The sequence below is a fragment of the Aptenodytes patagonicus genome, chromosome 3, assembly GCF_965638725.1.
Source record: "Aptenodytes patagonicus chromosome 3, bAptPat1.pri.cur, whole genome shotgun sequence".
Taxonomy (NCBI): Eukaryota; Metazoa; Chordata; class Aves; order Sphenisciformes; family Spheniscidae; genus Aptenodytes; species Aptenodytes patagonicus.
The window spans coordinates 11,331,043-11,347,448 of NC_134951.1; the positions used below are offsets into that span (position 1 = coordinate 11,331,043).

At 41.9% G+C, this 16,406-nt stretch overlaps 1 protein-coding gene across 1 annotated transcript in view; it reads left to right on the forward strand.

Annotated features, from left to right (window-relative positions):
- Positions 1 to 14,057, forward strand: part of HS1BP3 (HCLS1 binding protein 3) — a 51,001-nt gene extending 36,944 nt beyond the window's left edge. Inside the window, exons 5-7 of the mRNA XM_076332706.1 lie at positions 841 to 992; positions 1,495 to 1,630; positions 12,331 to 14,057. Of these exons, the coding sequence (XP_076188821.1) occupies positions 841 to 992; positions 1,495 to 1,630; positions 12,331 to 12,559 (517 nt within the window). The 3' untranslated portion in view covers positions 12,560 to 14,057. The remainder of the gene's footprint in view (positions 1 to 840; positions 993 to 1,494; positions 1,631 to 12,330) is intronic.
- Positions 14,058 to 16,406: the final 2,349 nt, after the last annotated feature.

Sequence of the window (16,406 nt, forward strand, 5' to 3'; positions counted from 1 at the left end):
TTATTGCATCCAAATATCAGTGTTCAAAATAGATGGGATTAATTGTCCTGTGGAGATGTCTGTCTCTTTCCACTGAGTTGAGAAGAAGCCTAAAAATTAACTTTGTCTCACTGTCAGATTTTTAGAAGTCTAAATTTAGAGGAAGTTAATCCTGTCCTCGGTTTGAGAAAGTACTGAGTGACATTTGTAAATTCTGCAAATAGCAGTCTGTCCAACCAAGTATCTTCCAGTCCCTGCTTGCTTCAAGTTAAAGGTGATGTAGTCTTCATATCATGCCTCCTCTGAGGAGGATGAGGGGAGTGTCTAACACGTTTATGAAAGGAGTATGCAGCAGTTAAAAACAGTAGCAAGCACTGACAAGGAAATGGAGCCAAAGAGATTTTTAAAAACCTGTCCAAAGGGATCAGTGCGACGGTCCAACCTGTACTTTGTTTTTCAAGCCATCCCTTTGGCTCCATCCCCCTGTCTATGACAGTGTTGCTGGAACTGCTCTTCTTTCTTATTTTAAGCTTTCTGTGTGGGAGGAGTAAAACTGCTTAAAACAAATGTGATTGAGTGGTAGTTTGCACAGTACGGCATTGTTAGCCCTGCTCTTCCAGTTCCCATTGGGTTCCTTGATAGTTCTTAAGAATACAAAACATGAGTACAGGTAGAGTATGTCAGACCAACAGTCTGTCCAGCTCAATATCCTGTTCCTTCCAGCGACTAACAAATGCCTGTGTACCTTTCTCTAATCCTTTCCCAGCCTCCATCTATTTTCAGCTTATGAGACTTTCTAGCCATAAATCTTTCTTGTTAAATGAAGAATTGCAGCTGACTTTCTTGTCTCTTATGTTTTAGAACTAAAAAAACAAAGAAGGCATCTGCTCCTCCAACCAAGGAAGAGAAGCCCAAATTAACCATTTTTGAAGAGGAAGTAGATCCAGATGAAGGAGTCTTTGGCCCAGAAAAAAATTTCTCATCAATTGGTCCCAGGAAGAAGATGAAAGAGAGTAAATCTGTTCTATATTTGTATATACACAGATTGTTTTATCTAAAGCATGTGTATAACTGAGCTTTTAAAATGTAGTGATGCAGAGTATACAGGCTAAATAATGACTTGGGAATGTTAAGGCAAATCTTCAGCTGGGGCAGAATCATCTAGAATCATTCAGAAAAAATAAATAAGACCTGTAGTTCCCGTAGCTGTTCACTGTTGACATTTTGGGCTGGGATCTTATAGGTCTGTGGGAGTTGCCTGTCCCACAGTCACTCATGCCACACTAACATGAGCAATGTGACCTACTTTTGAGTGCAAGAAGAAAGCAGATTTACCAAGTCCTGAGAGTGCAGAGTATCACTGCACTTTGTGGATTGGAAGTCCTTGTAAAAAAAGAATTGCCTACATGATCTTTTTTTTTCAGCCCGGTAGCCAGATTTACTAGCTAGTGTTAATGCAGGTATTGCGTTATGTAGCATGACTTAACTACAGCATTTTCTGGTTCCCCTTTCTAGATCTGAAATTATTTGAAGATCCAGACCTTGGTGGGGTGGTAAGACTGGGTGACTCACTACTGCTGCCAGCTGCCTGTAAGAACAGGGAGTATGTGCTGAACACAGGTCCTGAGGAGGACACTGAGAAACTGCTGAGGTACACATCTCAAATCTGTCATGTAGGATGAAGGTGATCTGCAGAGTTATTTAGACCTCAAAAGAGATGAATTTGAGGGCAAAGCTTAAATACTTTGAATGCTAACTGTGAGTCAATATTTGTACTTACAAGTAAAAGGTAAGATATGTATCATGGAGCTTGGAAATCAAACACATTAAAAAGGAAATTAGGAAGACCCTTTGAGAAAGGTAGGGTGCAAGTTATTATTCTGTGACAGGTCTTGAAGGCCCAAGGCATGCCGTCTAGTCCTTGTTTTCTAACATGACACTTTCTCTTTTTGCAAGTGATCCACGGGTGTGAAAACTGACCTCCATTTTGAAAAGTGAGAAACAAAGCCCAGAAACAAAGGCGAATTCAGCTTCAGTGAGCTGAAATCAGGGACTCTTGCCACAAGAGGAATGATTTTCTGCTGGTGGCTCACAGAGCTCCATGCACACTTCCAGGAGGAATCCTCTGCACACCTCCACAGCTCATTAAAATCTCTATCACCCTGCATTTAATTTTTAATCTAGTGGAAAGGAGGGCCGGAGCTCAGAGTTACAGGAGGGAATAATGTACTTGCTCTTACACTTACCTGCCGCCTTGATAGTCTAGCGCTGGAACATATTGTCACATAATGTGTTTTATTCCTGACATCTCTCTCACAAGGCTAGATTGCATGCACTGATAATCCTCAAGAGATCAAGCAAGGAGCCAGTGCTCGGAGACTCATCACCAGGGAATCTGTGCTGCAGTAAAGAGTCAAATTCATGACTTCTGGATCTCAGGCTGGCATCTGAATGATGAGGCCAACCTGCTTCCAGTGCTAATTCTTGCCAGCCAGCTCCTGTTAGGATGTATGATTTCCGCAGCAGGTACTAAACCCAGGAGAGAGAATCTGTGTGTGGTTTCAAACCTCTCCTGACGCAGGTAGTTTTGCAGCTATTGCTTTCTACGCATGCAAAAGTGCTAGCTATCTCAGCAGTAATACCTGACTTAATTTAAACAAAAGTTAAATTGGGTTGGGTGCCATCTCTCATTACATCCTGACAGCCCACCTGATGTTTATAGAAGCTGATGGGGCAGGACATGACCTGATTTAGTGCTGTGGTATATTGGGAGTAAACACTTATGTGCTTGCAATATTTTCGTGTTTGCTTTCTCCTCTGCTAGCAATCTCAGCATTCAGCGCTTGATCCAGATTGTTCATATGGCTAGAAGAGAAGTGCCTGTTTTAATGCAGTCCTTGCATTATTATCCACTACTGCAGAGGGCTTCTCCATCTGTCATGTTAATGTCCTTTGGATTATATGTTTTCTCTTCCTCTGTGGCAGTGAAAGGTCTCTGAAGTCTGCTCCAAGACCAATAGACCATGCTTTTAGATCAGTTTGGGGTCATCAATGTTAGCAGCACACCCAGATGGCTATGGAAACCCATGGGAAAAGATTCCATTTCTTTTAAATTCCAGTAGTTTTCATTTATTGTTGAATTGTCCCAGTGCTTTCAGTAGTTGACAAGTTATCAAGATCCAATTGGAAATGAATACACGTAATGAAGCAGAAAATCATGCCAGTGGTCCAATAGTTGCTACGGGAATCCAGAGGCAACTCCTGGCTATGCAAAAGGTATAGGCAGATAGGTCAGGATCTGTTGACCTGTTCAGGTGCCTAACACCCTCTGAAATCCCCCTGATAAACCTAATTCACAGTGTTATCTGCACATCATAGAGAGCTGGTGGACTGAATGCAAGGCGATTGGAGGTAAAGGAGAAGCTGTTAAAGGGGGGAAGATGAGTGGCAGTGCTCTTTTAACCTGTGCTCTTTTAACCTTCACCTCGCCTCTCTGTAAATTCATTGCAGTCACCTGAAGTCCTGTAGCTGAACTTTCTCAGGTGGTTATGCACAATGCATTTTGTTTTCTGTTCAGCTGAAAGCCTTAGCAGAACTGTCAGGTCTCATAAATGTAGAGGCAGCATTTGAATCATCTCCTACCTTCCCTTACCACCAGGCTGGTGTTACAGAGGAAACGTTCAACATGAGCTGAACCCTGCAATCTCTCTGGCATGGGGGCTTGAGCATATTTTGAGGCCTAGGAATAAATCTTGCCTCCCTGTAGATGTTGACAATCCCTCTCCCTTCCCAAAGGGGACTGAAGAAATCTCTCTCCAGCCCTCAGATCAAAGTAGGAGCTGTGACAACCCATTCCTTTGGTGGGCTAGAGCTGGCTAAGCTACTAGAAGAAAACTGGCAAACGTCTTGGTCTGTTGGACATACTCTGTTATACCATATAGAAAATTTGCCTGGACATATTTTGTCAAGACCTAAGACCAGCCTGAGCTATGATGCACCAGCAGGTCTGTGGTAGGTGCAGAAACCTCGACATGTTCACTGTACACAGATGGATTAGCTGAATGATGCAGATGTGGTAGCTCTTGACTTATGTAGTGTACATTTGCATGTACCACATGGTCTGCTCACATGTGGTACATGTGGTACCACATGTCACAGATCCGACAAGTGTCTGACTTACTGGAAAATGTACTTTCCAGTGAACCATGAGCAGAGACAGGAGAGCGCTGCATAAGGCAGAACCTTCTTCTTCCAAAGGGGAGATGGGAAAAAGATGATGTTCGGAGCAGAACACAGGAGCAACCAAGTCCTTTGTGATCTTTATGGTACCTGAGTGGTTGTAGCAGCGGTAGCACCACAGTGCTGTCAGCACAGCAGTGAATCCCCAGCAGTGACTTGTAACTCTTGAGGAAGAGGCTGTTACGGAGACAAATGAATCTGCAAAATGTGCGTGGGCTGTGCTTGTCACAACATGAGGGAGAAGAGAATATGATAAACGTTCTCATTGCAAACTGAAGACTGTGCTCTCTGTGGATACCTGCTCAAATGAAATGAGAATTACTAGTTTAAATAGAATCACCTACTTTACATTAACAAGTGTTGAGCTTTGAGAAGAACCAATTGCTTTGTAAGTGTAATGAAAGATGTCTTTTTATGGCAAAATACCCATGTCCATTCAAACAAATGTCTTCCCTCTTCCCATCCATTGACTAGCCTTTTACTGGTTACTAATTTCTTGGCTTACCAACCAATATTAAGTGATGGTGATGAAGAAACTAGGTGAGCTACCTCACTCTAACCACTGGCATTGTAGATGCAGGTACTCTTTTGTACCACTAGGTCTGCCATAATACATCGGTGAGGTGCCTGTTGAGCACTGTACTTGCATGTCCTTCCAGAACTTGTGGAAAAGAGATAAATTGCTGTGGTAGGAACCAGCAAGGTCAAGTCTCACCATGTTGCCTTCAGGAAAAAAGGAGCACGTCATACTCTTCCTTCATGGGATGTGCTTTGAGAAAGGGAGGGATAGGTAACCAAGTCTTTTCGGCTTATCTCTTCACCACAGGGATATGGAGGAACCCAGGCTTTTCCGAGAAGTCCTGGGTCCCATTGCTTTTGACTCTTCCAAGGTGCAAGGTCACCAGCTGCAGTGAGATGAAACGGTAGCTGATCAACCCTTTCCGAGTTGTTAAAAGAATTATCCTTGGGAATGGATTTAGGACCAGGCTTCTCTTTTCTCCTGTCATTTTCCTGGGTCATATCATACCATATAAAGATTCTTTCTGGATGCATTCAGCCATTTACCTCCACTCTCAAAGCTCCTCTTCAGGTCTGATTTCCATTTAAGCTAGAGACAGAAGTCAACTTCGGCAGAAATCAGTATCCTGCAAACTCTTCCATCATGGATTCTCATGCCATCTTATGTTCTCATCTCCGTCCACCCAGTGGCCACAGATGTGCAAATTAAGTTTTCATGCAGCAGGACTGCAGTCAACCTCTTCTGCCTCATTAATATAAATTGTGCCTGCCTGGTGTGATAGATCAGGTTTTTGTGGAAAACCAATGCTAGAATTGATTCTGTGAATGCTGCGGCAGCTCTGTGGGCCCACAGAATTACATAAATTATCACACATCCTAGCCTGAAATAATTATCGCAGTTGTCTGAGCAGCTTTTTAGGAGAGATTTAATTAACTTCACCTTTGATAATGAATAGGGAGTTGAACTGGAAGGAAGCAGCTGTCAGCATAAGATTTGTCTTTTTCCAGTGCTGAGAACAGTGTCAGCAGTGGGATCCCAGTTCTGCTGCCCTGTGATGACAGACCTGGTGTATTCTTTCTGAGGATTACGCTGATCTAAGGCTACTGGTATTGAAAGGGACAGTCCAGCTCTTACCTTTGTGCTACAGCTGCATCATCCTGCCTGTGCCCTTAGAAGATGAATTTTACAAGTTGATCTGTACAGCTGCAAGCTGTGCCGTCAGTGATGCAAGTGATGACCCTTTGAGGAGTATTGCATTGTTAGAGGCTGAAGCTGTTTGTGAAACCACATCCTAACAATGGCCATTTACAGACACCATTAAGTGCATACAGCTTGAGCAGGTTTGTTAGCTTCAGGTTTGCCAAGGAACTGTTGCCACCCTTGCAGCAGAAAAAGTTTGTATGTTCTTCATTCAGCAGGCCATTAGCAGCTGCTGAATTCAGAGTGCAGCCCTTATATTTTCCGACTAGCCAGCAGTCATATGGGACACCACCTCCAGCACCATGTGATGAGAAAAGCTTTCTTGCTGTCCGAAGGATACAAGAGCAGCACCATGGGTGGGAGAAGAGCTTTGAGAAACTCCAGAGGGTTTAAATCTGGATCCTTTGGGCAGAGAGTTTTTTGGGTGATGGGCAGGTGGAAGAAGAGATTGCAACAACTGAGTCAGAAATTTCCTGACCACTCTAGGGCAGTTTCCCTTGCTTGTTGTGACCTGACTGTGGGGAAAGAACCTTGATTTGGCTGCAGTAGCCTTCAGTGAACAAATAAACAGCTGTTCTTCTTTTCTATACCAGTTCTTCGTGGGGTTTTTTGCTGCCCAAGAGCACTTTCCATGATGGTTTTCAAACATTTCTGTTGTTCTTATTATTTTTCCTGTGATGTATAGGAATGCTACTTACAAACACTGGAACAGCTACAAAGTAAACTTGGCCAACAGAATAGAAAGGTTTTTGCCAGATGGGAAACATCAATTCTTGCCCCACCCCTAGGAACATATATGGGTTGTATAGAATAATGCGGAGAGGTGACCTAGAGTCCTAGTCTCTCCTAGTCTAGCAAGAGATGCTTTTGCTAGGCTTGAGAGTCACCAGATTTCAACCATCTTGCCCCAGGTTACTTGCATATTTGACAGCCATCTTCAGCTGCGGGGTAAAAGCTGCCTGCTCACCCCTGCCCCAACTATGCCTTTGCCAGGTGATTGGGGAACCTTCTAGAGAAGCAGGAGAGAGGTTTGAACTTCTTGAGGCTGGGGAAAAATTGAACCAGCTCTGTGGTTCAAATTGTAAAAACGGAATTGTCTCATTTCCTGGGTGAGGGATCTAACCAGTAAGCTGTTTTCTTCAGAGGGCTTCTTGTGGGCATATGCATGTAGGACTTACCTGTACTAATGAGTCTATTCTTTGGCCCTTGGCCAGACAGCACCACCAGGCTGCATCCATGCTAGTAGACTCTGTCCAGCTCCAGAACAAGGTGACTGTACGCAGCTGCCTGCTGGGAATGGTCCCTGTCCCGTGCCAGCTCCGAGTTGTGCCTGGAAGTTTTTTAGAGGAGGGCTAATCTGTCCCAGACCAAAGCTGTGCCAATGGTTCTTCTAGCATTTCAACAGTACAGACTCTCACGTTCCAGTGTCCAGACATATTTCCTGGCACTGGTTAAAGTACCAGTATGAATTTACCTGTAATGGATTGCAGGGGAAAGCGGGAGCAGGAGGGGAGATACCTCCTACACAGCCCCCTGTGCTTTGCACTCCTGTGGTTAACTCCAGCCTGTACAATTTCCACGGGCCTTGTTAGACATCACACTGTCTCTACTGGCCATAGCAGAAGTGATGGTCAACAGATACTTCAAAGCCTCCTGCCTATTTTTGGGCACAAGTCTTTTCCCAAGTCATATATGTGATATTACACCTCTCCCCAAGGCTTCACTAAGGTATCTCTCATACTTGGAATTAACACCAGACAAAATAAAGACACCGATAATAAGATAGGGAAAGATAAAAGTCTGTTCTGCAAGAACTACTGTGAGTTGCATAACCTAGTTTCAAGCATGATCCTTTTGGATACTTTAGCAAATTATGGGAGTCTTTTTCTCTTGCTTTCATTACTGATTCTCCTCATTAGAGCATTCCTAGCAAGCAGAGGTCACTGTCCCCATCATGCTAGATGCCATACACGCACATAGTCATTCCTGCCCCAAAGATCTTGTCCAGATAGACAGAACAGAGTTCAAAGAAGTGGCATGTAAAATGTTGATGTTCTGATGGCAGCTGCATCTGTCTCCAAGTCAGAACTCGTTTATTCTCTTGAAGTCCACATGCTAGCAGTCATATCATAGGGCTTATGACAGCCTTTCTTCAGTAAGGGTTTTGATTGCTTTCTGTGTCTGGAAACAAAGAGATTTTCCACCAATAGAGTCCATGAATCAGCACAACAGTATGGCAGGAATTTTAAACAATGTGGCACTGCTTTTCCATTACAGAAAAAGAAAGAGGCTAATTAGAGAATGATTAATTACATGGATTCTGTGCCTGATTGTCTATAAAAAAATGGGGGATGGGATGGAAAGGTTCTTCCTTTATATCTCCTTGTTATTTCAGAATAGTTGCTTGATTTCTTTCTTCCTCCTCCTGCCCTGGAGTTAAATATGGTGGTAGTTATGCACTGTAACAATTCATTTGCTTCTCAAGAAATAGAAGTCCTTGTTTCTATCTCTGCCTGAGGCGTTTTCATTTTACCTCTTTAGTTTTCCAAAGACAGTTGTGTCTCACATGATCAAATGGCAATGGATCAAACAGTTTGTCTATCACTGCAGCACTGAAAAGCAGATTTTGAGACAAAGACCACATATTATCTGCTGTGTTCTCTGTAAAAGACTTCTGTCTAACCAAGGTCTTTAAAAAATCCAGGACAAAAAAAGGAGATTTACATGATCAGCTGCCAGACTTTGAAAAATCATCTCCTGCAGAATTTTTGGCCTAAAAGCACACTACCAAAAAAAGCCCCACCACCACCCCCCAAAAAAACCCCACAACCTACTGGACTGCATCTTTTCGGGGTATTTTATGACTGTGCTGAGTGGTTTCATTGCTGTGGTTAGCACAGATATTAATATAGATCCACACAGGAGTAGAGAATTCAGGAAGCTACCATCTGATCAGTTTAATGAGCTGTGTTTACTGCTGCCCCTGCTGAGCAGTGCACCTAGTTCAAAATCATGCTTCCTCCATATGATCTGTATGTATATGTATGTATTGTTCATCTGGTTATTATGGTTTGTGTTATTTATGACCAAAACTTTATGACATGGACACTGATTCATTCAGTATTTGTTTATGCCAAGGAGGAAGGCATCAGATTAGCTAAAGAAAGCTAGGCTTCAGAAATACCAGCCCTAACATGTTTTGTTTATTACACAGCAAAGAGAACAAGAACATGTTTTGGCAATGTGATCACAGGTGTGCTATCTCTTGGATATCAGAGTTTGCAGCAAACAAAAATGCATGGGCTTAAATTAAATTTATTTCTTCTATGTAGATGAGGAATTCAGAAGGAAGGAATACACTGACAAGGTGTTTTGTGAGTTAGGTGGGATATGTCACCCACAGGGAAACTAAGAGACATCAGAAATCTTATTATCTAAATAAAAGAGAATATAATCTCCGGAATTACTTGGGGCATGAAATTTGAGGTAATAGCAGGAGCTGCCTGCTGGAACACAAAGTCCACAAGGTAAAGTTCAAGGTGCAGAGGTCTGAGACAGTGGCCCAGCTCTGTCCATCAGTTGGTCTGTTTAGGTATTTCGTAATTTTAGATATTAGTGTTCAGGCAGTTGATTTTAGAAGATTAGCCTTGGTTAAAACTGATCCTTTTTAGATTCCCTTTGGGAGTCACAAAAAGATCTGACTTCAAGAATGGTTTTATCTTAAAGTGTTCCGACCATCTATATGGCAGAAAATTCAGGCTAATCCTTGTTCACTTTATGGCCAATTCATGGTGAGTGTAGTTTTTTTCAACCTGGACAGTGCAGTCCTAAGTTCCTCACAGCTTTTAATAAGGGCAAACGTAAAAAAGAAACCCTTGAAATTACGCATTTTTTCTTAATAATAGTGGGATCCTTAGCTGAGGGTGCTGAAGCTCTTTAAGTACCTGTGGTTTTAACATTCAAACAATGTGCACGAGGGATGGAGCAATAAAGTGTCTCAGATACATTGACTCTTCTGTTGATCATGTTCCCCATGGTCCTGGCCAGTTACCTGAGTAAGTCGCTTCCCAAATTATGGAAAAGCTCAGCTTTGCTTTAACTGCCTACTTTATTTTAACCGTGTGCAGAAGGCCCCACCAATTGTTCTGCTGTGTGGTAGAGGCATTTACAGTATCTCTCCTAAGGCTACCGGTGAACAAAGAGAGAAAGGGAGAAATCACAGTCCCATTTAGTCAACAGAAGTTATCCCAGTGGCTTTGCAGGGGTCTGGATGACCTCCCCCTCCCCAAGATGGCCTCATTGCCTGGCAGCAATATAAATTACAAAAGGCAAGTGAGTGGAAGGACCAAAAAATGCCTGACATGAAATGAGGTGAGACTCATTCATGCTCCGGGGACTGCCTACCTATGGGGCTTGTAGAAGAACAGACTAAAAAGGCACCTTCGTTAGACTCCCTGTATGGTATCCTGTTCCAGTGAGTGGAGCTGCTGGAGAGCTGCTCCAACAAACCCCTTCCAGTCACCAGAGGTTCAAATGAGGAGCTTCAGAGAATCCTCCCAGAGAGAAACAGCTATTGTCTGTTCCGTTAGTCATGTCTCCATTTGCTCCTTGCCACTTGCCACGAGCTGGTTATGGGTGCTGTGACCAACAGAGAGCATCCAGCCCACCCTCCTGGATGGAGGGACTGTGCCACCTCTTGATGTGGTGCTCTAACAGAGACAGAGGGAGAGGATGGGCTGCACATGTGCTCCCAACTTCTTTCTTGTTTAAGAATCACTTGACCAGACTTTCTTACGCTCACAAGTCCTCTAAGAGTGAACTAAGTAAAACTATTTGAAGGGAATTTTAGCACTGAAGAAAATTCCAGTCCCTTTAGAATAACTCCTGCACCTTAATTTTGTCCCCTAGTTCATTTGTAGCTTCCCTGTCAGGCTACTCTTTCGCTGAGGCAGAGGGAGTTTTACTGCTGGCACTGTTACAGCCTAATGGGCTGATTTAATTGATATGGAAGTTTGGTAAAAACAGTTCTTATATCAGTGCTTGCAACAATTAAACAGCTAAATCATTTCACTGCCTAAGACGCTACTGTCGTAGAGTAAGTGTATCACACTAGAGCTGGGGTTTGGCAAGGAGATACCTACATATTACAAACCTGCTGTTCCTCTTGATCTTTGGTTCCTGGTCCCCCATGTAAAAATTTTTGCTTGCAGTTCTTATGCTTTAGCTTTCTTGATTTTGTATGCTACAGTTAGGGGTGGAGCCTTTTTGGAAGTCATGTATTTTGTAAGCATATTTGAGGTATGCATTTTATCAGGCGCTTCACTTTTGAAGCTGGTCATTACAGCTGATGATCTGCATGGATTGCTGGTTGGGTTTTGACTGCTTAACAATTCTTTATCAATCAAGACTTTGGGAAATTAACAACTGTGTTTACTCCTTATGGTATTTTGTTTGACCATTGTGCTCAGAGGACCAAAACAAGAGGCTATTTTGATTCAGAGCAGAAATTACTGTGGCCTGTAAAGACGTCTCTAGCTATGCTAACTTTTACTTTGCCATCTCTGCTATATCTTTTGGCGATGTGATGTGTCACAGCCTTCTTTCCATTTCCTTCACTTATTCATTTTTCAAAGGCAGCTACCTCTTGGACTATCTGTTAAAAGGGCTTTTTCAGAATCTTTTAACAGCTTTGATGGGTACAGAGTTGGGCACACACAACATGCTGTGTCTTTTGATAAGGTCAAACAATCCAGGTAGAAAACATACTTAACTGTTTGAGGTGTTTTGAGGTATTTCACTAGGAAATAGGTCTATCTCCTAGTGAAATAGTCACCAAAAAATAGTTGTTGTGTATGTTCACAGATTGCAAAACTCCTTCAGTTTCTTGGAAGAAAATGTGAATATAGTATTTTTAAAGCCATTAGATTTTCCAGTTTCTCATGATTGAGCATGGGAGATGCTCAATCTCAGTCTTGGGGATGGGGATGAAGAGGAAGCAGAGCTGAATGTGAAAAATTTTACTATCCCATGAAAATTTCTGAGCTCTTGAGGAAGCAAACCATCCTGACACAGATCAAAAGCATTTTTTTTCCCCAAACTAAAATCAAGTTCTTTTTATTTTGATAATTGCAAATTGCTTTTAATTTAGGCATTTGAAAACATGCTGTAAAATTAATTAACTTGCATGGTGAACTGAAAAATCTCATTATAAAAAGACAGTTCTTACTTTGGTAACATTGAAACTTCTATGGAAAGCTCTTCCTAAAAGAGAAATTCATCAAAGTTGATCCTTTCCTGGAGAAAGTTTTATTTTGCAAGAATGCATTTTCTTACAGAACAAAAAGCGGTTCAGAAATTCTCAAGATGTTACTGATGTTTTCTTCTCATTCCAGAGTTGAAGATGATTTAGAGAAACTCTTGAAAGTAACCTCCAAACCAAAACCTAAGGTACCATCAAAACCACCATTGCCTCAGAAGCCAGCAGTTGCCCCCAGGAGCACTAATTCATCTCTACTGGCAAAGCCAAAGGAAAACAGGATTCAGACAATGAATGAACTGGACATTCTCCAGTATATCCAGGAAAATGAATCTATCAACAACCAAGATACAAGTCTTTTTTGAACATACATATTTTTAAAATTTAATGATGCCTTCTTGGCCTAAACTCCCAGTAAGCTCAAGTGACAGTAGCAAGAATTGACCAGATCTCTTTACTATCACAGTGCTCATTTGTGTACCGTCATATAGAGAGCAGCAAGTTTGACTAGCAGAGGCTTGACACGATGTTTTCAAAACAGTGCAGTTGTGGTATAATGTTGCCTTAGATTTTCAGGGTTTTACAGGGAATGTGGACAAGGACATAGCACTACAGATTGTCTACTACTATTTTAGTATCGACATAGTACAGTTTCAGCCAGTTTAGTCCTGATTGAAAATGGTAAGCGTATTGCACACAACAACTTTAAATGGTTTCCAACAAATGGTCTGAGGCAGGACAGGTTGCTGTTCCTGCATTTTAGACAGTGTTTCAGCTCACCGGAAAGGTAATTTTCCTTTTATCCTGTGCATTTTTGTAGCAGCCCTTTCCTCCCTGACTGGTATTTCAGTAATTTATAACCAGGAACCGTTAAGTATAGGTAACAGTTCCTCTGTAGTTCAGAGAAACACTGAAATCCCAGCTAAGCCTGACAATCTGCTGCCTTTGTTGTTGCGCAAATGCCAGCTTGTAAGAGAACTTGTAGGACTGCAAACACTAGACGCTATGCATCTCTGGCCCCTGGGGAGAATAGCAAATGACTGAAGATGGCTAAGAGTGCAGCTCCAGACATATGCGGAGGTTGCAGTGTGTAGGAGGTTCGGATGCTGTAGGACTGTTGTGAACCTACTCAAGATTCACAAGGGCTAATTTTTTCCAGCCAAGTCTTCCTGGGCTTCCACTGTAGTTAGTGGAGAGAAAGAGATTTCTCCGGAAGGTGATTCAGTGCAGGTGTCCTAATGGAGGAACTCTGAATTGCTCTCTGGAGTCACTCTCTCTTTCTCCTTCCCTTCTCCCAGAACTTAAAGAAGAAGCCATGGTGATTAATTCCACTAAGCTAAAATGAGTTTTTTGATAAAACTGGTCTGTTCATTACTATAGCAGTGGTTAAAACAAGGGAGGACAAACTTGGGATTATCCAGAGGAAAAAATAGGAAGAAAATATACTGGAGAAATTTTAATATGCAGGAAAAGAAAAACATGGTAGAACAGGCATCCCAGACTACCCCTCTTCTTCCCTAGCTCAGGCACTCTGGTTGAACATGCTGAATTTACATCTAATGTGGGTTGATAACCTGCTGTCATGTAGAAAGAGATTCCTGAACTCATTCCGTGTGTGTGAAGACAAGCTCCTCAGAGGGAAAATATTAATATGTTTAAGCCATATCACTATCCCCAAATTTGCCTTCCTAATATAGAACAAATAAATAGAAAGCGTTATATATATATTTTTAATAATGAAATTATCTCTATTAGTATTTCCTTTTTAAGCCAAGGGAAAATATAATAAAGGTATTTTGGTTTGATGGGCTCTTGTCTATGTACAGTATGTTTCAGTATAATAAAACATTTTGCTAACCTGCAGGTGTTATTGTTGTTCTCTAGGTTGTACAGCAGCAGCAAATCGGAGTTAAAGGATGGATTCCATTTAAGACATGAGGAGCGTTACATGGTGTTAAAGTGCAGGCTCAGCTAAAACCCTGTGTAAAGAAGTGTGAAACCAAGAATGTAGCTGCGCTCATATTTCCTTTCAGAGCAGTTAAAGGTAAAACTATATATGGGCAAAGGTAGTACCTGATCCTGTCTGTTCTCACAGTGTCCTGGTGCATTTAGGAAGCTTGTTTAACCCATGCTGCAAAAAGGGAACAAGAGAAAATAAATGACTTGCCAGAGAGCAGGCAGAGAATAGCAGGCAGGAGAAATTAATTCAGGACAGCCTTCCTGTTGCACTACCTGGTGTCATGAACAACCACTGCATATTTAACTGAGGGTTGAGGAATCTTGATCCCCACTTTATTCAGCACTGTTCAGGGAGACTGCTTGCATTTCTGTATTTTTGGCCTACAGCCCACCACATGGCCTGAATACTGCTAAAACTACTATATTGAGGGCCATGGATTTAATGATCATTAGACTCAATGCAGATCTTCACCCTTAGCGGGGGATCAGCAAAGGAAAAGGATTAAGATTTCCTGAAGTAAATTAGAGAAATCATAGAAGAACAGAGCTGGCTGTGGCCTGGGAAGACCAGTTTGTCCACCATCCTGCCCTAAGCAGAAACATCTGGCCCGTGTCCTGCCAGTGGCAGTTCTTACTGGCCAGGACAAGGTGTTATTGATGTGAGGCTACAACTGGAAGAATAGGCAGGTGCCAGGGCAGGACATGGTGGCTGAACGCTCTCCAGCTCTCCAAGGCTGGAGAGCTACCTGAGCATGGGCACTGAATTATTCTTGTAGTGGCAGTAGTTATGCCTGTGTTATCTCTCATAGTCATTTTTCTAACCTGTCCTTAAAAGTTTGTCTGGCTGGAGAGCAGCACTGGAGATGTCATAGCCTCCCTGGGTGTGCCATTACAGTTCTTTGCCATCCTATTAAAAATGTTTTCCTTCTGTTTGACATAACTGTTCCTTCCTGCAACTTAAGCTCGTTACTTCTAACTCTCATCACCACAGAAAGAGAACAAAGAATATTCCTTTCAGTCTCTTTTCTAGACTGAACAACTCTGCCTGGTGAAGGTGGCAGCAAGACAGGTCAGGACATCAGTATGGTACCAGCTTCTCATGACTTGGTGTGTCCTCGATGAATGTTGTCATCTTGCATTGGATTTCTCCCGTTTTTAGAAGAATTGCTACATATCCACATACCAATTTACCAGGGGCAATAAAGTATGCCAGCATCCCACACCCTTTCATTAACACCACGTGGTGCAGTGACACAATGTGCAGCCTTTGTTCCAGCTGGGACTATGTTTTTCTTTCACTGTTCCTCATAGCAATGTCATCTGTCTGCCTTCCACCACCTCTAAAAGCTCCACTCAGAAATGACTCACGCTTTTGCAAAGCGGCAGGAGGGTAGATATTATATATTACCATCATAACCATGGGAACATTCCCAGTAATACTGATATAACAACAGTATAGCTGTATCTATTTTGAATGGTCAAGGAATATTTTGCCCCCCAACCCTCCCTAAAATTGTCAAATTACCTAAACAACACAGGGAAGGAAGAGCTGTTAATTGTTTTCTGTGCTAGATTTTTAAGATGATTTTAAGGTCAATGTTTTACTTCAGAAAAAAAACTATCCTGTCAAGGAACTAACATAAAAGGATCCTTCATAAATCCCAGTGTTACGCATTTGTTTTACAATGCAAATGTCTAGCTGCAGTAATATTTATAGGCACGTAGAGGTGAGTTACAGTCCTTGAATAAATTATATATAATGAATCATTATTATACAAGAGAAGAATGTCAGACAAATGTAGCCCAGAAAAATTGAACATATTATTTGAAATGACATAGGGAAACCACACAACATACTTTGCATCCTGCCAGACCAGAACTTCCTTTTTTTTCATACATCACTTCTAGTAGCAGTTATTTTATTAGCCTGCTCTTGACAACTCTTGAAATTCAATTATGGACTCTAATGTAGTTCTTGGCTGACAGGCATCACCTTTCGACATTAGTAATAGCTAGCTCATCAGAAGATTTGAAAAGCAAGAGAGTTACATTTAAACCCTTACAAAAGATGTTTTCTTTAGTGATTAGAACTCATAATAGGTATCTCTATTGCTTTAGGAGCTGCTTCTTGTTTTGCATAACCTTCTGCTTGTTATGTGGTACAGCACTAATTTGGGTTGGGTCTAAAAAAATGTATTAATTGAAACCGATATTTCTGCTAATCTTTGCCCAGATGTTAGCTTCTGCAAAGAA